Source organism: Rosa chinensis, chromosome 2 (assembly GCF_002994745.2).
Source record: "Rosa chinensis cultivar Old Blush chromosome 2, RchiOBHm-V2, whole genome shotgun sequence".
NCBI lineage: Eukaryota > Viridiplantae > Streptophyta > Magnoliopsida > Rosales > Rosaceae > Rosa > Rosa chinensis.
In genome coordinates this window covers 70,890,892-70,913,476 of record NC_037089.1, presented here as the reverse complement: position 1 = coordinate 70,913,476, position 22,585 = coordinate 70,890,892, and the positions used below count along the sequence as shown (strand labels likewise).

Sequence of the window (22,585 nt, the reverse complement as noted above, 5' to 3'; positions counted from 1 at the left end):
TTACCCCTATTGTTGGAAAAATGTTCAACCAGCAGTCCTCAACTCCTCACCTGAGTCGTCTTCCTTATTCTCAGATTTTGTGACATATACTTATCATATTAGCGCACCTTCAGAAAAGAATTAACAATTTTAATCTTCAATAGTTCAACTTCAAACCACCCTTCTTCTTCTTCTTCAACCCCCCTTAGCCCCAAAATTCTTAATGCTCTCCACATCTGTACATGAAGTGTCGACATACAGCAACTTTGTTTCACCGTCGCCGTGCAGGTTTTGTGGGTACATTATCGGCAAGACTCCAAATCCCATTCCCCTGAGAAACGCTCGCAACTAAGCCTCTGGTGTGAGGATATTGCACCTGTTCGGGGAGTCGATTTAAACCCCAAATTGCAAAAGAAAAATAATTTATCGCACCTGCCATCAAAAAACTGAACATCTTCCCGACCCATTTATCAGAACTCAGTGTATGAAATGATTCACAGTCCTTGAGGAGGCAAAAATTCGATTTTGGGCAAATGGGTATACAAAAGAATGCGTTTTTAGAAGATGGGCATAAATGAAAGCTTGGAAATTTTGTAGGGAAACAATGGTTTTAAGAAAAAAGTGAGTTAAAGTTGAAGTTGTCAGCGACGGTCAGCGTACCGGCGCTGGGTCCAAAGATGGGTAAAATTGAAAATTAATGGGCAATTGTTTTGCAGCTGGGTCTAATAGATATTTGTTAGGTATATTTAAAAACACCCAAAAATAATTGAAAATGAAGTGTTTAAAACTTTAAATCTTCAAGGTTGTGGTGTCAATCTAACTGGCCCCTCTCGTACATCATGTGACACGAGGTTCGACAACAGAGCTCACCCACTCGACTGGACCCTATGTATCACTATCACCTAGAAACCAAACAGGACATTACTACATTTGAATCAATTCCAAAAAAAAAAAAAAAACAACAACAACAAACCAAAATGAAACTCTGAACATTAGGGAAACAGAGAAGTCTGTAAGTAAAAGAAGAAAAATAATAAAAATGATAAGTGAATGGGATAAATCTAAGAAATTACATCCACATGTTGTCCAACTGAATAGTGGTAGACTACTGGCCTACTGGGACAATAGAAAAATTTCAGTGCATAATGGAGCTGTGCTAGACAGGAACCATTAGGCTACAATGTCAAGAAAGCGCAAGAACCACCTCTAAGTTGCCTCATTTACAAACCTCAGCTAAAGCCGGTGTGCTAACTCAGAATTTCATCAAAGGAATGGCTTGAACCCTGAGAGAAACTTCTGTTCGCAACAATTTCACGCAGCCAAGCAGGGATCAAGTGTAGTTCACATCAGCAGTTTCAAACTTGCAAACCCCTCCACTGTGCCCTGTCAAGAGGAGGAAGAAATTTCACATGCATTTGTCTGAACTTCAGGTCATAAGCGAATCATTATTTACCAGACCCGAAATTAGGGTTTTGCTCAAATCCTCCTGGGACAAACACAGGAAGCTGGTTTGACGCAGAATCACGTCTGAATCTAGACTCCCTAGGCAAGTTCAGTGCTGCCCTCTCTTGGCCCTCTCTTGAACCTGAACTCCTTTCATTTCTCAAATTATCCCTAACTGGTGCACTTAAAAGTGGACCGCCAAAGAATATGGAGTCTCCCGTGTACATCAGTTTCTCTGTTTGTTGCACTGGAGGCTTCGCTGCGGAAGATGAAGCCTCCTGTGGCGGAATAACTGGCCTTCTAAGATTGCTTGTTTCTGCATTAGGATTTGATAATCCTGGAATGGATAACCTGTTGTTTCGAGCTTCAGAAGCCGATACAGGAACTGAGACATATCTTCCGGCTTCTTGGTCCCAAACAACTGATGTCCTTCTGACGTCTCTGAGAAGAGAAGTAGGTGGACCAGAAAGTATCATAGGATCAGTACTACCCTTCTGTATTATCTTTTCATCAAATCCCAAGGGCTGTGACATTGTCTGATTGACATTGGGGAATGTTGTCCTGGAAGGTAATGGACGTTCAGGAACTAAGCTGGGGACTGAAGTGGCTGCACTGAAACGTCCCAGAGGACCAAGACCTTGACCCTGCGGTAGAGGGCTAAGTGTGACTGCTTCATGAATATGGCTTGGACTACTGAAGCTACTTATGCTTTGAGTTCCAGTTTCATACTCATCTCGGCTACCTTGACTTGGCGCATAAGAGTTCCTTGACAACCTCAGATCATTCTTCATCTCTCTATTTGTCCCAGTATCAGTGCTTACACTACTCCTCACACTCATATTGCCACTTGAGCTACGCTCATGATCAGGTTTATCAAGTGGTCGTAGAACCGAGGATGAAGCCCTGGCTTTGGCTGCTGCTCTCATGGCCTCATTGGAGTCTAGCTTTGCAAGCTTCCAAGCACTAATACGAACAGGCCTTTTTGGAGCTTTTTGCTCTCTTTCTGTAGTTCCAGCTGCATCTGGATCAATAGTTGATGGGACCATTCCAGGCTCCAAATGTGGTACAACTTCATCCTAATGTAGCCAAACTTGTGTCAAGTGTAAAATTTATAAAAATATCCATTTTATCATGCATGGAAAATAATAAGAAAATATCAGACGAAAAAGTGGGAACATAAATATGGGAGAATGCAGCCAATTCCAGAACCCAATTTTACAAGACACTGAGGACTAAATAATTATAGGAAGAGGACCCGAAGGACAAGCCACTAGTGAAAATAAATAGATATATGATTAACTATGCTTTATGATTAGTTAAGTACATGTTTTTAATTTCATATCCTCCCTTTTCCCTTCCAAGTTGTTCCACCCAGGAAGTGTAATTTATCACTTTATCAGAGGTTTCAAAGATATGCATATTGGAAGCCTAAGATCATTTCATTTGAATCATAGTCAATTGTTTTCAGGAAATACAAAACCAAGAAACAAAATGTATACTAAAGTACCTGATAGTCCACAAATACTCTTGGAGGGGTACACCATGCACCCTTGTATTGCAGACCTAAAGAACTTCCACCACTCAAGCCGGTTGTAGCTGATCCAGTTGGTGAGTACATGATATTATTGATAGCCTCATCCACATCTCCTCCGGGTGCCTCACTCATTGCTCTCATTGCCACAACATATTCGTAGGTAGTAATACCCTAATTCCAATAAACAATTTAGAGAAACAGGATTATTTCACTTGAATAACTATTGAAAAAATTGCCCCTCCTACTCTGATAGTTGTCTTTTCACCTTTCTGCCCATCTTAGGCTGGTACTACTAGAATTCCAACCCAACATTTAGTCGCATACTTCCAAAGTATAAAATTTCTCTTAAACCCGTCCTAACTAACCATGGCATGATGAAAAATGAAATTAACAACCATAGGTACTGACCTTCCTGATTAATATCATGTGGAAGAAAAACAGTTCACTGAGGGGTACACATGCCAGAATAGAAACTGCAGTACAAATAGCCTGGGCAAAGTGGAACCCAATGTTAGCAAAGGAAACCTTCTGCATTTGATACTTGTAAAAGATTAGGATGCCAAGTGTAGTTAAAGCATTTTAAATCCAGTACGTACCACAACTGTTGCAAATGGCGCACGAGTAAAACCATTTCCAAGTCTATCAATAATTTCTGCCTCCATGCTTCTCTTGTTAACAAAGCAGCGCACTAGTACAGCAATACCAACTCCAGCTTCAATAGCAAGCTGGACCAATATGGGCAAAGAGAAATAGAAAGAGAGAGCATCTTTAGTACTCAAGATTATTGTTGCACATAAGACTTATCAGACTGCAACCAATACCTACCCAAACAAGACTGATGGCCATCAGGCTTATAAAAGTCACATAATTTTTGTGCCCCACGCAGTTGTTAAGCCACTGCAAACCAACATATAATTACTGATGTTACTTTCGTGTGAAAGAACACTAAGATCTGTCCACCCAAAACAAGTACAATAGAAACAACATGAAAGTGGAAGAGTTGAATACCCGACAGTGGTGATCAAAACCATCAACACACTTATCACAACTTCTACAGTGTTTGCTGAACTTGCGAACCTACAACATGAAAAGTAACAATATTTTAAATAGTCCTAGCCTCTTATCAGCATATGGCCACTATTAAAGAGCATATAATCCATTTGGAACACGAGTATTTAACTAACTCATTTAAGAAGAATCTATTGACAGAGCGTATATGAGAGCATAATATTGAGTATGTGCTTAGCTAGTTCTTGGAAAAAGGAAGAAGCTTCACAACTTCCCATACAAGGTACTGGGAGTATTAGTTCGAAAAGAAACACATGATCGCCTAATACAACTAGATCAATGTTTGGAACAATAATAATAGCCCTAGACTGTTCATGATGCAAGTACCTCAGAATTGCACAATGTACAGAACAAAGCCTCTTCACCACCTTCACCACCCTGATGCTCAGCTGCCCCTTCCTGTTGTTTGCGGCAATCTTGATGTACAAACAAGGCACATAAGATTCCAACTCCTCCAACGCTGTTGGCCGTTGGTTCTGCTGGAATATTTACACCTAGATCTCCTATTGAGCCTTTCCTACTAGAGTTAGCTCCTGCTATTGAACTTCTGGAGACTGATGATGGAGAAGAGGCCCCAGTTGCACCATCATCAAATTTTCTTGGCAGGTCTTTTGCTGATAGCCCATGATTTGCATTAAAACTATTGGTTACCCCATTGTAAAACCTGGACATAATTCCAGGATCTGCAGGGTTTATTGCAGTACATCGTACATAGAGAATAAAGACAAGAAGTGCCTGCAATGCCATAACAACAGTATGGGAATAAGAAAGAAATAAAAAGGTAAGGTGCTACAAATAATCATGATTGAAATACACGATAAGTGTGGTAAAGCATTACAAAAGGTGACTGACATTATGAAATAGATAATTAATTTATCTCCAGTTAATCTAGTTTGGCCTCCTTGCTTTATATATTTAAAGAAAAGAAGTAAAAAATAAAATTTGGACACATGATAGAAAAATCATAACAGAAAACAAGCTCTCAACTGCATTTCCAAAAACTGGATAAATGACAGAGAATCATTATTTGACCCTATAATACTCAAGAGCACAGACTCTTTGCCAAGGTTTTACTATTAGTCCTCAGATGACTCTTTTTCACACTGATACAGTGGAACAGCTTAAGTGCTAAATTTCGAATCAAAAACTAATGGCATTATTCTTCTATGGTTTTCTAAATGTCTATAAAGACAATGAATGCATATAAAAATGTGAAACTTCTTATAGAATAAAATACTATTGCACATAAGTTAAATAATTTCACATACCACCGGAGAGTAACTTCCAATCAGAACATATTCCCAGATGCGGCCTCCAAGGAAAGGAGCAAAGAAAGCATAGAATGCGACCACTAACAAGAAAAATACGGTAATTGCGACAACCTATCAATTAAACAGCACAGCTGAGGTGAAAATTCAACAAACTAATTGGTAAGAAGCACAACAAATAAAACAAGACAAAACAAGAAAATGATGATCCTCCGGTATCCAGAAAAATATGCATAAATCATAAAACAGAAAAGCTTTCCGATACATTTAGTGAAATACTGCACAACCAACGTCTAGACCACCATTATGTTCAGGGAACAATAAATGTCAAAGGTCCAAGATTAAACAAGCCTAAACAAACATAAGCTCGAGGACCCCCAACATTTCCTTTTCACTTAAATGCGAGCCAGATACTTCATATATCACCCCCATACTCCTCAAAAAAGTAAAAGCACACCTCAAGCACCTAACTAATAGTTAAGATTAATAATGTCAGCTATATAGATTCTAACATTCAGCCATACAGATTCAACCTTTTACAGCAATTCGAAAAACCACACTCTCAAACAGGGATCAGACTCTAAATTTAGCCTTCTGACACAAACCCCACCTCACCAAACAAGTATTTCAACCAAAACCGAATCAAATTACAATGGAAAGAACGAAAATTTACAGCCATTCAACCAAACTGAGATTCAAGAAACAAAGTGGAGGAGATATCCAGATACCTGAAAGGTGTGAGCAGGCAACTGCCATCCATGCTTCCTCACCATAACTAATCAATCCAGACCAAAAACCCAGAAACCCCAAAAACCCTAGCACACTCCCAAAGCTTGACCGAGCAAGACCAGAACTAGAATGTCAAAAAGGAAGAAACTTTAGGCAGAGTGTGGTGCCCTATATGAAACCCAAAAGCCAAAAAAGGAAAGTAGCAGTCACTTTTAACGGTTAATTGCTACAGCCCACAGAAAACCCACATCCCATGGATTAAAGCCAGAGCAGAAACGAAGAGAGGCCCATTTCAGATAGAGGGAAATGGAGAGAGACCCAGTTGGGAGTGGTTAAGAAGAGAGAGCTTGAGTGAGAAAAGGAGTGGAATTTTGGGGAAGAAGAAGAAGAAGAAGAAGGGAGGAGTTGGGGAAGCTTAGTATATGCGAGGGCGTATGATATACGGTGGACATGTGTATTAGGTGGAGAAAACATGGTGTGGGTGCGGGTTATTAATGGTGGGGGTCCGCCTACCCAATAATATTCTCTTTCTCTAATCTTTCTTTGTCTCTCTCCTCAACTTTTTCCTCTCTGTTTTGTTTTATGCATGCTTCTGCTTTTATCTCGACATTCTTTGACTAATATTTTGTTTTTCTAGTCTTCTTTTGGTGATCCTTTGATCTCTTCAACGAAGACACATTGATTTTTTGTCAAACGAGAAAGATTCCTACTTTTAGTGATTTACATTTTTATCTGTTTGTAATTTGCAGTGATATCAACCTAAAAAGTTAGGCAGCGATCAACAGATTTAATACATGATTCACGTAAACAGAATTAAACTTTATCTAACTATTAAACACACCACCAATATTAGACTTAAGTTATCTCGAAAAAGCAGCAAGGAGTGGAAATAACATCGTGGACTCCAAGCCTTAGGTTGCACCACTATGGCCTTTTAGTACAAGACTACAAGGTAGCTAGTTTGGAGACCTATATCAACCAAAAGACAATCACTTTTCGAACACAATTTTGTTTTCCAAACGTTGCATGCTAATATATATGTGACTAAAAGAGTGAAATGACAAGAAAATTGTGCCGATAAAGCGAACAACATGTCATTGGTATTTCTCCTTCGAGTTGAAAGGAGGATTTTGTCCTTGAGGTTGAGTGTAGACCTCTATTTTACATATAACAACTGTTTATAATAAATTAATCTCGTCTAATTCTTTATTTAATTATAAATAAATAAAAATTCACACAGAGCCAACAGCTATGAAACAATCATGATCGAGGATGTTATTAGCAAAACCACGACGTGCTCTAACAAGCTTGCTTCCAACATCACTTATATATATATATATATATATATATGTTTATTAACCAACTCCATTTCCATAATTCCATTGTTAATTAGTTCTATGCTTAGAGAAATAGAGAATGCCCTTTTCATATTAAAAAAATAAATCAGATGTTCCCATCTTAGCGATGGTTGGCGAGTCAGACTTCAGAGACAAATATTCATGCAATTATGGTAACCTGGTAGTGATGCCTGGAAAAACCATTATCATTTTAGTTATGAATCAATGTGGGATATGATCCAACCATCTTAATGATCTTATGATGCAGTGCGTTTTGAAATGATGGAGATGCTGGCTTTTTTACCAGAACACCAATGAATCGTACTTTGAATTCATCTTATGATGGAGTACTTTATTTGATTCTAGTTAAGAATCAATATGGGATATCATTGTTCGTTGCCTTTTATTTGTGGTTCCTCAAAGTGATCAAATCGTAAGAGGTAGCTTGTAAAACGCTTATAATCATCTCAACAATTGGTTTGAAAGAGATTCAAAGATTCTTATTCATTGTCTAGGTGAAAAGTGTTATATTGTGAAGTTTTTCTTATTATCATCAATGATTTTAAATTATTTTTTAATTTTTGGATTTTAAAATTATTATTTATCGTCAGTCTGTCACCAACTGCTTTAAGTTGTCACATAAAAAACAATATATATATATATATATATATATATCTAAAAAAAAGGCGAACAGGAAGATTTATAAACCATACATAAAACTCGATCATTCAGTTTTGTTCGATTTTGTTTAGTCCAAATCCAAACCAAATTGATTAGAATATAGCTTGACAAAAACCACATTTTTGACTACTTGTCAAAGTCACCCTTCAACTTTTCCTTCCAAGCTTCAATTTTCATTTTCAATTTTTTTTAACTGTTTTTCGATGATCAAGCTATTAGTGTTACAGCCTCAATTGAATACCTCTCAAGTTTGAGTAATCTCATAGAGGATATAATGAAAGTGTTTGCTTATCCATGTTCATAGGCAAGCTAATAAAGTTGCTCATAGGCTAGCAAATCATAGTTTTGAATCTAATACTTAAATTGAATGGCTCAATTATGCTCTGAACTTAATTTCGGATGCCCTCTTCTATCTTAATTATATTAGATGAATAAAGCCTTTGTTTTGTAATAAAAAAAAATTATAAACCCTTCATCCCTCAAATCATTATTTTTTCATCTACTTCCTAGATTCATTGCTTTAGCCCTATGAGCTAACGAAATATTATATGCTATTGAACCCTCCAAAATCATACCATGACAAAATAGTCAGTATATTCCTCAAATTCATCGGAGTCACCTAAACCACATTTGAGCCAAACGTTCCCTACTTGAATAATGACATCTCCTAATCTTATGACTTCCACATACGAGAAAGACATGCAAACTTTGTAGCCTATTCTTTATAAATAGGAGACCAAATCCCACATCCAATACAATTTTCTGCGCTGCCAACATCTTTATTCTATCAAAAGTGTCACTCAACTAACTTGAACGTCAGATAATCCTTGACATTTCACACCAGTCTCTTTTGTGAAAATTGTCACTCAACTGACTTAAACATCAGAATATTCTTAACATTTCAAACCCGTCTCTTTTGTAAAACCTATCACTCAACTGACTTTAAGCGGCAGAGGGTGCTTAACGCTTCACACTAGTCTCTTTTAACTATGCCCTACATAAGTCTCTTGATCATCTCATTCCCAATTTAGGTAAACATGCCCCTCAATTGTCAAATATTCTCAATTAATTTTGGTCAGGATATGGGGCTTGATTAGACGACCAAAATCCAACGCGTGATCTCATTATTTTTTTTTTTTCTTACGAACGCAATTAATAGAACTGGCCAAGTGTGCGTTTTTATCTGCGTCATAAATACATAAAATTTCACACCCTATAAACGGTAAAAGCCTTGACTTTGGTGGCCAGCCTCCACGCGTCACACGCGCTCCCTCCACCTAATAATGCTGGCTGAAACCAAATCCGGGACCCACCACCTCCCCCTTGGCCGACTCGCTGGTCATAATTCACAGCCAAACCGGCGCAGCTGGCACGCGCGACGCGTGTGGGCTGTGACTGCGGGGCTTGAATAATAATAATAAAAAGGGACAGAGAGGGTCGGGGCGAGTGGGCAAAGGTGAGAGTCAGATTGGGCGGTTTCGAAACCCTAAACAGAAAACGAATTTGGGGCAAAATTAAATCACCTCCGTATTCTCCCACTCGCCCAACCCCCTCGCGTGTGAAATCTTCGCACTCTCTTCCCAGATCGAAGCTCGCTTTCTCTCCTCCTCCTCCTTCAACCTCCTTCTTCTATTTGTAATACAACCACAGATATATACATACACAGGTACCTCTCTCTCTCTCTCTCTCTCTCTTTTTTTTTTAATTTAGTGCTGTGGAATTTGGATTTTGGGTTAATTGTGAAGAAAGGCTTATGAATTTGATGCATTGGTGTGTGTGTGATTTGAGTTGTTGCACTTGACGCAAGGTATTGAAATGTAATGGAAAAATGAGGAGTTAAGGAACTACGAATTACTAGAAAGTGTGTATTTATGCTATGAAAAGTTGGTAGAGAGTAAATTGGCAAAGTTTGAACTAAGCTGAGCTTATTAATTTCATTTACTGGGTGCTTATAGCTGTATAAGACTATGAACTGGGGCAATTTTAATCTCTAGTATGACTTTGCCGAGTTATATTCGTGTGGACTAAAACTTTACGAGTTTCGATTGCAAGTTACCGAAGGGGGTTGGAAACGGTGTATGAATGAATCAGGAGATTGATTATGGGTTGTCTGGTTGGGTTTGTAGCTTGGCCTTGTGTTGGTGGCTCCATCTCTGAGCGTATTGCTGTTTGGTATAGAAAAAACTGTCCTTGTTTTGCTGGGAATGTAGCTCAAACTTTTATCTGTGTCGAAAGAAACCCACGTTTGCGGTAGAAATGAAAAGTTTGCGACCGTTGTGCTGACAGTGTAGATTGTTTTATCGATTAGGCAGTTTTTTTTTTTTTGTAGTCGATAACTATTTAAGTTGGTAGCTGATTAAGTGCTTTCTATGATGTCATTAGTCACTTGTTCTTGCCGATATACATGTTTTATGATTCTTGAATGGAAATTTATGAATAGATCTTATGCTGATATGTATGTTAACATTCTGTTAAATGTACATTAAATAGAGTAAAGTTTCAGTTCAAAAGGAGAAGTTATACATTAGAGATGCAAATGAGTATATATCTATTTTTTTAACTAGAAGTTGGAAGATTTATTAGAGATGCAAATGCTGCATCTATGAGAAAACTATAGCTGAAGTATGAAATGGCATAAAGATTGACTGATTGAAGCATGAGGGTCTCTTGTTCAACAAAATTCGGTTCTATTTAATTGACTATTAACATGTCCATTGTTCCACATATTTTTTGAATATAATTCATCTGAAGTATGTCCCTTTTTTTTTCCTTTTGAATCTAGTGAGGCTTATTTGGTGCTAAAGAGTCTCATATGGTAATACCTAGCTAATACTGTGAAAATTACACTGAATTTTCTGTATAATGTCAAAAATGAATTTTAAATTTTGTTATAGGGATAGGGTGTTGTCCTTGAATACAAGAAGAGGGGTTGTTCAGGTTAATGACTCAATGTTTGCCTGAAGAAAAAGGCGTTAGACCTTTTTTCCTCCTCAATTTTCTCTAATCTTGATAATCACTGCTTTTGTGATGATCACAATTTGAATGTGTGAGGGTGGTTTTTTCCCCCTATTTCTGTAGAATAGTCAGTCCAGTAAAATAATGCTTTAGTTTTTGTTCTTTAATGTCATCAAGGACGAAAAGTTATCTTCTTCTGTCTTTTTTCTTCTCAGCCAAAGCTTTATAGTAGCATTAAGATACCATGGGAGGTGGTAGTGGTCCCTTATGTTGGAAGAGGAGGATGCCATTATCTTCTTTACATTGACAAGGCTAGACCAATCTAGTTGGAGCTGTTAGTTGGTACTAGTGTACTCTGAACTTCGAAAATGGTGTGCATCTCTTTTTCTGTAGGAATGTAGATGTATTACTATTATCTTTATTATCAACATTACAGCATAGTTGTAATTTTATCTACGACTGTTTGCTACCCTTTTTCTTACTTTTATGTAAGATTATGAGAGAGTTATAGTGTTTCTTTATCAGCATCAGTTCATCATGATAAAGTAGCATAGTTAGAGCTTTATTATTTACATGTTTAGTTAAGTGCTGTAGTTTTTTTCTTTCAGATATTCTCTGATGATCATCAGTTAAAATTAAATAGTCTCACCATGGACATAGACCTTCGACTACCTTCTGGTGACCATGATAAGGAAGATGACGAGCCAAATGCAATTGATAACATGCTGGAACATGAAGAAAAACTGCACAATGGAGATATTGAGAGTGCACATATTGTGGATGTTAGAGATGAGGTACATGCTGAAGATGGGGGAGACTTGAATTCTCCCACAGCAGATATGGTAATCTTTAAAGAGGACACAAACCTTGAGCCGCTTTTTGGGATGGAATTTGAATCTCATGGCGAAGCATACTCTTTCTATCAGGAGTATGCTCGCTCTATGGGATTCAACACTGCCATCCAAAACAGCCGCCGCTCAAAGACATCAAGAGAATTTATTGATGCAAAGTTTGCTTGTTCCAGATATGGTACCAAGCGTGAGTATGACAAAACCTATAATAATAAACCACGGGCCAGACAGAACAAGCAAGACCCAGAAAATGCAACTGGTCGGAGATCATGTTCAAAGACTGACTGCAAAGCTAGCATGCATGTGAAGAGAAGATCAGATGGGAAATGGGTTATACATAATTTTGTGAAGGAGCATAATCATGAGCTTTTACCAGCCCAAGCTGTTAGTGAACAAACCAGAAAGATGTATGCTGCAATGGCTAGACAATTTGCTGAATACAAGAATGTGGTTGGTCTCAAAAGTGATCCAAAAAATCCATTTGATAAAGGTCGGAATTTGTCATTAGAGGCAGGAGATTTGAAGATGTTGCTTGATTTTTTTACTCAGATGCAGAATATGAATTCCAACTTTTTCTATGCCATAGATCTGGGAGAAGATCAACGTCTCAAAACTTTGTTTTGGGTTGACGGCAAAGGCAGGCATGACTACATCAATTTCAATGATGTAGTGTCATTCGATACCACTTATATTAGGAGCAAATATAAGATGCCTCTTGTTTTATTTGTTGGTGTGAATCAACACTATCAGTTTGTGCTGCTGGGATGTGCCTTGGTCTCAGATGAATCTGCAACAACATACTATTGGCTAATGCAGACATGGCTGAAAGCTATGGGTGGACAAACTCCAAAAGTCATTATCTCTGATCATGACAAATCAATAAAATCAGTTGTTTCAGAGGTCTTTCCAAATGCTCATCATTGTTTTTGTTTGTGGAATATTTTGGGGAAGGTGTCGGAAAATCTTGGTCATGTAATTAAACGTCACGAGAATTTTCTGGCGAACTTTGAAGAATGTATTCACAGGCCATCTACAACTGAAGAGTTTGAAAAAACATGGTGTGAAATTGTTGATGAATGTGAACTTAAAGATAATGACTGGATTCAGTCATTGTATGAAGATCGAAAACAGTGGGTGCCAACATACATGACGGATGTTTGTTTGTCAGGGATGTCTATGGTTCAGCGATCCGACAGTGTGAACTCCTTTTTTGATAAGTATGTTCATAAGAAGACCACTGTGCAAGAGTTCTTGAAACAGTATGAAGCAATTCTACAAGATAGGTATGAAGAAGAAGCCAAAGCAGATTCTGATATGTGGAACAAACAGCCCACAGCGAAATCTCCTTCACCATTGGAGAAGAGTGTCTCCTTGATATATACTCCCTCAGTATTGAAGAAATTTCAAGTGGAGGTTTTGGGTGCAATTGGCTGTAATCCTAAAAGGGACAGACAAGATGAGATGACCACTACTTACAGAGTGCACGATTGTGAAAAGAATCAAGATTTCACTGTAGCATGGAATGAAATGAAGTTAGAAGTTTCGTGTTCATGCTGCTTATTTGAATACAAAGGTTATCTTTGTAGACATGCTTTAATTGTTCTCCAAATGTGTCAGATTGGTACAATCCCAGATCAATATATATTAAAGCGTTGGACAAAAGAATCAAAGAGCAGGCATTTGGTGGTACAAGAACCTGGCCATGTAGCATCCAGGGTGCAAAAATTCGATGATTTATCTCAGCGGGCAATGAAGTTAATTGGGGAAGGATCTATGTCACAGGAGAGTTACAGTATTGCCTGTCATGCACTAGAAGAAGCTTTTGGAAGTTGTTTGGCTGTGAATAACTCTAGTAAGAGTCTGGTAGAAGCTGGAACGTCAGGCACTCAGGGCCTGCCCTGCATTGAAGAGGATAGTCAAAATAGGAGTATTGGCAAGGGTAATAAGAAAAAGAATCCAACCAAGAAAAGAAAGGTTTGTTGTTTATAGTCACTGAGATTATTAAGTTTTTGTTATAATTGTTTTCATTTAAGGTGACCTTCTAAATATTTTGCAGGTGAACTCTGAGCCAGGGGTTATGACTGTTGGAGCACAAGACAGCTTGCAACAAATGGTTTGTCTTGTCCTATAATTTTTTTTCTTTTATTATAAGCAATCATTGACTTTTTGGACTATTTACATGAACTATGATCTTAATCTGGATTCATATTCTGGTCAAACAATTTGGTTAACCTGCTTATGGAAAATCTGGCATTATAATGTGGGACTCTAGTAGAACGTGTATGGAATTGAAAATAATAAAATAACAAATGTATTTGACTATCGTAATATTTTGTAATTGAAAATAGGATAAATTAAACTCAAGAGCTATAACCATCGATGGTTATTATGGTGGACAGCAGACTGTGCAAGGAATGGTATGACCATGTCTTAATTTACTAGTGTAGTAAATACTTTCTTTTTCCCTCTTTTTTCAAATTGAAAGGCATTTTGTTTTTGGTCAGGTTCAATTGAACTTAATGGGACCTACGCGGGACAATTACTATGGGAATCAACAGACCATTCAGGGGCTTGTAAGTCATAGCAATTGAAATTAGTACTATAGCATTAGCAATACTGCATCTGAAATGAGTATAATGTTGAGACCTGGGTTTCATACTTGTAGGGACAACTGAATTCTATAGCCCCGAGCCATGAAAGTTATTACAATGCTCAGCAAAGCATGCATGGGCTGGTACAGTACCCAATGATAAGAAAATATTTAGCTTATGACCATGGTCAATAGACGCCTATTATAATTTTTGCTGTTATGTTTGCAGGGACAGATGGATTTTTTCCGAACTGGTTTTACTTACAACATTCGGGTTAGTTTGCTATATCTGGTGCTAATGCTCTCTTAATCATAATTTCTACTCGAGTCACTTTGCCTTAATTATCTCTTTCATGCCAGGATGACCCCAATGTAAGAACGGCTCCATTGCACGATGATGCATCTAGACATGCTTGACGGTACATATATCTTGCTAACTGTGGTGGGTATGCATATTTATTTAGTGTTTTGGCTATTAGCTCAAGTTGTACTTGAAACTGCCGATAGATCTGATTTGAATGAATTGTCTGTAGGTGAAGGAGAGGGAGATGTGTTGAAGATGTCTCTTGTAAAAATGAAAATGTATCATGCCTTGCTGATATGATGGAAATATTTACAATGGAAACGTCATTTGGTACCTGTAAAATAGGACACGACAAAGTAGGCTGTTGTTAAGTATTTATTAACTATTATGTTTCTCATAGGAAGTTGGACGTAAATTTGAGCAGGGTTCATATATATTTTGTAAAGGTTGTTGTATTGTTGTATCTCTGATTCCTTTGCCACAGTAGGATCAGTTGAAATCTGAAAAACTTAAACCACAGTCATTGCCATTGACTGGTGCCAATTGATGTTTTCCTTTTCATCTTCCGACTTCTGTATCGTTTTCCAAATTGTATTTCCCTATTCAGCTGCTTTGCCATTCTGGGGGATTCAAGACGTGGAATACGGGTTTATAAAGCAAGTTTTGGGGCATCTCTAACGACGGTCAGTCGGTCATAATTTTGGGACCCAAGTCACTATTTATCAAATTACATTTGATAATGGGGAATGCCCTTGTAATATGGATCAATAAGTACACATTCTGGGGTTGTTAAGGGTATCGGTCAAAGTTCACAAATCGATTGGTCCGTGCTTTCTTAGTTCAGTTATTTGTGCATCGTACCTCTTGCATCTAATCAGACATTGCATAGTTAGTTAAAGATGTTCCAGCATTAAGTGATAGGAAGAACTAATACGGCATTAAGTGATAGGAAGAACTAATACGGCATTCAGTGATAGGAAGAACTATTATGGCAACAGACGTATTCTAAAATTCTCCATGGGCAGTCTCCTAGGCACTATAAGGTGACTAATACCTTCTAGTGCCTAGTGTAGGCGGCATCTAGGCATGCCGTGTTCATAAAAAATACTCAAAATAATTTTTTCTAATTATATACTTAAAAATTAAGTTTCGATTTGTGAGTACTCATTACATAATTAATTTTTCTCCATGTTAACTATAATTTTTTGTTTCAATTAGATACTTATTTATATATTAAATTGAAATATAAAAAAATATCCGTCTAGACATTCGCCTAATCCCCGCCTAAGCCGCTAAATATTCTAGGCCCCTCTCCACCGCCCTTCTATAGTCGTTAGCCGGTCACTCACCTTTAACGTAATATCAAGATTGATTGATCACAAAAATTGTTGGTGTTGACCATGCGATCATTCTTAATCGAAATATTGGATAAATGTATTTTGGATTCGTAGAATCAATCACGTTAAAACAAAACAGCATTTGAACTAATCACGCGCCACGCGTAGCAGTTAACCCCCACCGATTAAGCGATTAAGCGAAGGAGAGAGAGAGAGAGAGAGAGAGGCACAGTAGACGCGCCGAGAGGGAAAGGAGGAATAGAGAGCGTGGGAGGAAGGCGAGTGGCGTCAGATCCCCAATTGCTACAACAGAACAGATCCGAGCCCTAATTTTTCCCCCGAAATTTCCCCCACTCGCGCAACACCCCACTCGCCGCGCGCCCGCGCCCCCCCTTTCAATTTCCGTTCCCTCTCTCTTGACTCCATTGCCTTTCCACCTCCAGGTTTCTCTCTCTCATTCCAACTCCCCACTTTGCAAATTTCTCTAAATTTAGTAGTTCAATTTCTTGGTTTGGGTATCATGAACTGTTAGGTTTCTGGGAAATTTTGCTGGAACAATTGAAAAAAAAAATGGAAAATGGTGTTCTAATTTGGATTCAAGGCCCCGGACTTTTGGAGTTTTATTATGGTTCATTAGCTTTTTCAGTAAAATCAAATTGCTATGGAATTGTTACCATTGACAATAAGATGAATTAAGCTGTCATACTGGTGTGACTTGGGGCTTAAGTTTCTGTAATTTAGTGATATTTTGATCAGTTCATACTTTAGTGAAGCAATGACATTTTTGTCTGATCGTCGAATAGTAGTTTCCGAAAATAGGTACTTACTGGCCCAGTGCTAAGCAACTATTTTTGTTCTTGTTAAACTTGTTATTTTCCTAATTGAAATTTTGTGCTGGAAACAGCAACAAAAGAAAAAGAAACAGACTTCTTACATGTTCGATACTGCAGAAACGCATTTGTTAGGTTTTCTGTTCGCTGCCTTGTTCTTATTATACTTTTTTCCTGTGGCTGTTTTTCTTTTAGGTATTAGTATGAGGGTTTGTTGGAAAGATTGGAGTTTCTTATCGGAAACAGATAATAAACTACTGTTAGGTGAGCATGATGGATAAAAATCAAAGATTGGTTGGAATGTTGGTGGACGGTCAAGACAATATGAATGATGGTAGGGTAAATGAGAATATGAATATGGTTCCTCTTGTGGAAGAAGCGCAAAATAGTGGTGGCGGGATCATCGGTTCTCCTAAAAGGGATGTTCAAGTGTTTGAGGGGGATGCAGATTTTGAACCGTGTAATGGCATTGAATTTGATTCACATGAGGCGGCATACTCATTTTATCAAGAATATGCCAAGTCCATGGGATTCACCACATCAATAAAAAACAGTCGGCGTTCTAAGAAATCAAAAGAATTTATTGATGCCAAATTTGCGTGTTCGCGATATGGAGTTACACCAGAATCTGATAGCGGGAGTAGTCGTCGACCGACTGTGAAAAAGACAGACTGCAAGGCCAGCATGCATGTCAAGAGAAGGGCAGATGGAAAGTGGATTATTCATGAATTCATTAAGGAGCATAATCATGAGCTTTTACCTGCTCTAGCATATCATTTTCGGATTCATAGGAATGTGAAGTTAGCTGAAAAGAATAATATGGACATCTTGCAAGCAGTCAGTGAACGAACTAGAAAGATGTATGTTGAGATGTCTCGACAATCTGGTGGATATCAATATACCGGCTTTCTTCGGACTGACACAAAGTATCAGTTTGATAAATGCCTGCATTTAGGTCTGGATGAGGGAGATGCTCAAGTAATGCTTGAATACTTTAAGCGTATCCAGAAGGACAACCCCAACTTCTTCTATGCTATAGATTTGAATGAGGAGCAGCGTGTGAGAAATTTGTTCTGGGTTGATGCAAAAAGTAGGAGTGATTATAAGAGTTTTAACGATGTTGTCTCTTTTGACACCTCTTACATCAAAATCAATGAAAAGTTGCCATTTGCTCCTTTTGTTGGGGTGAACCACCACTTTCAGCCAATGTTGCTTGGTTGTGCGTTAATTGCAGATGACAGTAAAGCAACATTTTTATGGTTGTTGACGACATGGGTTAGAGCAATGGGTGGGCTACATCCTAAAGTGATTATCTCTGATCAAGACGATAACTTGAAGGCAGCCATTGAAGAAGTCTTTCAAGATGCACGTCACTGCTTTTCACTTTGGAACATATTGGAAAAGATTCCTGAAGTTCTTGCTCCTGTAATCAAACGGCATGAGAATTTCTTGTCAAAGTTTCACAAGTGCATTTTTAAGTCATGGACAGAAGAACACTTTGACATGAGATGGTGGAAAATGGTTACCAGATTTGAACTTCAAGATGACGTATTGATACATTCGCTGTATGATGATCGTAAAAGATGGGTGCCTAGTTATTTGGGAGATACTTTTTTAGCTGGAATGTGTACAACTCAGCGTTCTGAGAGTATGAACTCTTTCTTTGACAAATACATACACAAGAAAATTACACTGAAAGAGTTTGTGAAACAATATGGGACAATTCTACAAAATAGGTATGATGAGGAAGCAATTGCAGATTTTGATACATGGCACAAACAGCCTGCATTAAAGTCTCCTTCTCCTTGGGAAAAACAAATGTCAACAGTTTACACGCATGCAGTATTCAGAAAGTTTCAAGTTGAGGTCTTAGGTGTAGTTGGCTGCCAGCCAAAGAAAGAACATGAAGATGGATCAACTGCCACATTCAGAGTTCAAGACTGTGAAAAGGAAGAATATTTTATGGTAACCTGGACTGAAACAAAGTCAGAGGTTTCTTGTTCCTGTCGTATGTTCGAGTACAAAGGTTTCCTTTGCAGACATTCACTGATTGTTCTCCAAATTTGTGGCCTTTCAAGCATCCCGCTGCATTATATTTTGAAGAGGTGGACAAAAGATGCAAAAAGCAGCCAATCGATCCTTGAAGGATCAGAGCTAGTACGTACTAGGGTGCAACGCTACAATGATTTATGTAAACGAGCCATTGAATTGAGTGAAGAAGGATCATTATCTGAAGAGACTTATAATATTGCTTTTCGCACACTCGTAGAAGCTTTGAAGAACTGTGTGAATGTAAATAACTCTAATGCAACTGTTGTGGACTTGAGTAGCAGTGTTCACGGTATTCGTGAAGCAGAAGAAGAAAATCAAGGAAGCCTTACTGCAAAACCAAGTAGGAAGAGAAATACAAATAGGAAAAGAAAGGTCAGTTCTGAAGTTGATGGTTGACAGATTTATACTAACCATTTTTACTTATGCCAAATGCAATAAAAAAATTAATCGTAGTTTGTTTTATATTTCAGGTGCAAGCAGAGCAAGATGTCATTCTTGGCGAAGCACAAGACAGCTTGCAGCAAATGGTTTGTCCTTCCATGTAGTTGCCATCTAATTTTACTGTCTGTGTTCAGAGTTCACTGGATAAAAGACTATTGATATTGTAGCTGTTCCTTGAATGCAATCCATAATGTAATCAGATCACATGAAAGTGTTCTTAAATGCTGAATAACATGTTCAAGTTACTTACAAAGTTTTTGGGGAATAATTCCATCCTCCTACATGATCTTAGCTGATATGCTTTCTTAATCCGGGTCTTCGTGGTTGTAGGAAAATTTGAGCTCCGATGGTATGGCCCTTAGTGGATATTATGGTGCTCAGCATGGACTGGTATTACAACTTCTCTTTTCTGGAATCATCTATGTGAATATTTTACAGTGCTTGTTTCTTGCATGATCGTATGACATTTTGAAACCGATGCTTGCAGGTGCAGTTAAACTTAATGGAGCCACCCCATGACAGTTACTATGTTAACCAGGAAAGTATGCAGGGGCTGGTAAGTCATAATATAGTTCTGATCATAAAATTTGCTAGGAGTCACTTTGGAACCATATAGGAATGGCTGTATGAGTTATATTGAAGTGGGTTTTTCTCATGTGTAGGGCCAACTGAATTCAATAGCACCCAGCGATGATGGTTTTTTTGGGACTCAACAAATTCATGGGCTGGTATGGTATCTTCATACACGAGCAATTCACTTTCTAGAGAAATTTTGTCATGGATTTATATTCACAAGCCAACTTTCCTGAAATTGTGCTTTAATCATGTAGGGACAATTGGACTTCCGACCATCATCTAGTTTCAGTTATAGCTTACAGGTTTGTTTAAATTTGTGGCATCCATTTTTACAGAAGAAACAGAAAGGCAAACAGAAATGGTATTATCTGTAGTTTAACTATATTGGTTTATAACCCCAACTGCAGGATGAACCGCATTTGAGATCTGCAGAGTTGCATGGCAGTTCTTCAAGACATTCATGAGGAAGAAACTTATTCATAATCAGAACCTCAACTGGGTGGTTGCTTCTTGGAGTGGGTTGATGTTCCCTGCTTAAACTTATTCATAGTCAGAAAAAGTATATCCAGTAGGTGGTTCCAAATTCCTGGTTTGACCTCTGTTCTGCTTCCAGTGCAGAGGTGCATTGGTTAAGCCTAAAACGCTACATTGACTTCGACAGTGAAGGTAAATATGTATTTAGATACAAAGGGGATTCTACTGAGTTTAGATTGACTTTGTCAACTCATCAAAACTTAACTTAGCACCCCACCGTACAACGATAGCAACAGAATCTGATGTCAGTTGTTATTTAGATCCATATACTGGAATGAAATCTTGAAGGTGCCAAATACTGCCTAGCTGATGTAACTATTGAGATTAATGTGCTGAGGAGCAGAGTTTCATACTGTTTCCTGAGGTGTGATACAGATGATTGTCCAAGTTGTATCAAATATTCAGAATGTACTTTAGCACCTTGTAATAACCTTTCTGTCCAAAACAGAAGAAGCTGTTTTGTTAGGCTTGAGATTGGTTTATTAGCTTGTTTTGTAAGAGGATGATGTTTTGCAGAGCAGGTACTAACTTCATGTAGAGGCAGACAGATTCTTGTAATTTCCGTTTGAATTGAATGGATCCATCGTCTCAAGTTATGTTTCTCAAAAATTGATGATTTGAGTATAAACTTGATGGTTTTTATGGATGAAAATAGAAATTCACCTTTACTATGTGAAATTAAATGTCGTCCGAATTAGCGATGGCAATGGGGAGAGCAAGGTATGAAGATGGTATTTAATCTGAATCAATGTATACGTAAAGCAATGCCTTTTTTTCATGTTCTTAGAACATCTTTGCCTGCCTAGATTTGCATAACAAGGTAGCGTAGCAAAAATAACAAAATTGAGGCCACGCCATATCTTAGCCTAGCTAAAATATTACGATGGTAGTGATATATTTAGGATAGCCTAGCTAAAATATTACGATGGTAGTGATATATTTAGGATTTTAGGATATATGTAGCAAGAGGTTTCAACTGAGGCCAATCGGTAATAAAAAATTTCAACTCGAGACATTTGAGGCCTCTCCTCTTTATGCCTATTTTGGGACTCAAATTGTGCTCAAGTATTCCAAAACGCTAATTATGTTTTGTCATTCAAGTTTAAATTACATAATAAATCATGGGAATCGTGTTCAAGAAATGAGTGTTTTGTGACTAATCATGGTTGCATTAGTTTTAGTTGAAGAAGTAAATGGTGACAAGAAGAAGTATATAAACTATGGACCTTTGAAAAGAGATGAAATTCCCGGATGCAGCCCTAAGAATTGACACAAGTGCTACTGTGCTACCATGGACAGGCAAATCTTTGATAGGTTGTGAGGCGGCTACGCGATGCGGACTGTTAGAACTACTTTCTTGAAAGAGACAAAAGGTGCAGTGGGAGACGAAGTAGACTGCACGTGTAGGAGACAATAACCAAATGCTAGAAACACTTTCTTGAGTAAGACAAAAGGTGCAGATGGTTGTATTGTTGACTATGCTTATGTCTGGCATGGTCTCAACATAGATGCTCAATCTTTCCTATATAATTGTAAGCGGATGCTATGGGGAGCAGCAATGAAATATTTGAAGTTTAGTTATTTTATTCTTTCCTTGTTTTTTTCTGTTCTTGCTGGTCTGGTGCTATCATCTGGTATCAGAGACCTTGACCCATGAGAGGCCTGCAAATCTCCTCGACGTCACACAACCAAACCCCACCACCACCGCCACCTCCCCCACCACCCCTGCGCGGGGACCCCTCCACTCCAACCACTAGACTACCTCAAGATGATGATCCTTACACGGTGTTTCAAGACACTGTCGACCTCCTCCAATCACAGCAAGAGAATATCCACACCTCCATTGAGGCATTATCTCGGAGCCAGACCACCATGGCACAGCAATTTTCTGCTTTCCAGCAGCTACTCATGAACCGTCTCCAACCTCCACAACCACCTGCCTCTACGACTACAGCACCATATGATTTTTCATGGCAATTGGGTTCCTCCGCAGCCCAATCCATCGCCCAAATTCAACCATCAACACCAGCTACACACCCACAAATCTCCTTTGGATCCATTCCACCACCACCCAAT

The 22,585-nt window shown here is 38.2% G+C and overlaps 3 protein-coding genes across 8 annotated transcripts; 2 read left to right on the top strand and 1 right to left on the bottom strand.

Annotated features, from left to right (window-relative positions):
* Positions 1-992: 992 nt before the first annotated feature.
* LOC112187423 (probable protein S-acyltransferase 19) lies at positions 993-6,456 on the bottom strand. The gene is made up of 9 exons (XM_024326195.2): positions 6,021-6,456; positions 5,293-5,406; positions 4,352-4,759; positions 3,965-4,033; positions 3,782-3,853; positions 3,553-3,681; positions 3,365-3,445; positions 2,930-3,127; positions 993-2,498 (listed from the first exon to the last, which is right to left on the bottom strand). The coding sequence occupies exons 1-9, from the start codon at positions 6,063-6,065 to the stop codon at positions 1,425-1,427; spliced, it is 2,190 nt and encodes a 729-aa protein (XP_024181963.1). The 5' UTR covers positions 6,066-6,456; the 3' UTR covers positions 993-1,424.
* Positions 6,457-9,470: 3,014 nt separating this feature from the next.
* LOC112185782 (protein FAR-RED ELONGATED HYPOCOTYL 3) lies at positions 9,471-15,305 on the top strand. 6 transcript variants are annotated; one of them, XM_024324101.2, is made up of 10 exons: positions 9,471-9,705; positions 11,210-11,365; positions 11,603-13,819; positions 13,902-13,958; positions 14,194-14,262; positions 14,350-14,418; positions 14,511-14,579; positions 14,665-14,709; positions 14,796-14,854; positions 14,969-15,305. In XM_024324101.2, the coding sequence occupies exons 2-9, from the start codon at positions 11,363-11,365 to the stop codon at positions 14,850-14,852; spliced, it is 2,586 nt and encodes an 861-aa protein (XP_024179869.1). In that variant the 5' UTR covers positions 9,471-9,705; positions 11,210-11,362; the 3' UTR covers positions 14,853-14,854; positions 14,969-15,305. The 6 variants fall into 6 exon arrangements, with proteins under 6 accessions (XP_024179869.1, XP_024179868.1, XP_024179867.1 ...); XM_024324100.2 differs by having other exon boundaries at positions 14,796-14,874; XM_024324099.2 differs by having other exon boundaries at positions 14,796-14,877; positions 14,968-15,305.
* An 894-nt stretch (positions 15,306-16,199) lies between these two features.
* Positions 16,200-20,974, top strand: LOC112187493 (protein FAR-RED IMPAIRED RESPONSE 1). Its single transcript, XM_024326315.2, has 8 exons — positions 16,200-16,519; positions 17,102-19,330; positions 19,429-19,485; positions 19,730-19,789; positions 19,887-19,955; positions 20,062-20,127; positions 20,230-20,277; positions 20,383-20,974. Exons 2-8 carry the CDS (start codon positions 17,177-17,179, stop codon positions 20,437-20,439), a joined length of 2,511 nt encoding a protein of 836 aa, XP_024182083.1. The 5' UTR covers positions 16,200-16,519; positions 17,102-17,176; the 3' UTR covers positions 20,440-20,974.
* The last annotated feature ends 1,611 nt before the right edge of the window (positions 20,975-22,585 follow it).

Bases quoted from the DNA above. Each gene is read 5' to 3' on its own strand.
- LOC112187423 (XM_024326195.2), bottom strand. From the start codon at position 6,065: ATGGTGAGGAAGCATGGATGGCAGTTGCCTGCTCACACCTTTCAG. The intron at 3,128-3,364 runs GTCAGTACCTAT...TATTGGAATTAG, and splicing joins ACATGATATTAATCAGGAAG to GGTATTACTACCTACGAATA. The intron at 2,499-2,929 runs GTACTTTAGTAT...TGGCTACATTAG, and splicing joins GAGTATTTGTGGACTATCAG to GATGAAGTTGTACCACATTT.
- LOC112185782 (XM_024324101.2), top strand. The intron at 14,263-14,349 runs GTATGACCATGT...GTTTTTGGTCAG, and splicing joins AGCAGACTGTGCAAGGAATG to GTTCAATTGAACTTAATGGG. The intron at 14,419-14,510 runs GTAAGTCATAGC...TCATACTTGTAG, and splicing joins AACAGACCATTCAGGGGCTT to GGACAACTGAATTCTATAGC.
- LOC112187493 (XM_024326315.2), top strand. From the start codon at position 17,177: ATGATGGATAAAAATCAAAGATTGGTTGGAATGTTGGTGGACGGTCAA. The intron at 19,331-19,428 runs GTCAGTTCTGAA...TTTATATTTCAG, and splicing joins ATACAAATAGGAAAAGAAAG to GTGCAAGCAGAGCAAGATGT. The intron at 20,128-20,229 runs GTATGGTATCTT...TTAATCATGTAG, and splicing joins CTCAACAAATTCATGGGCTG to GGACAATTGGACTTCCGACC.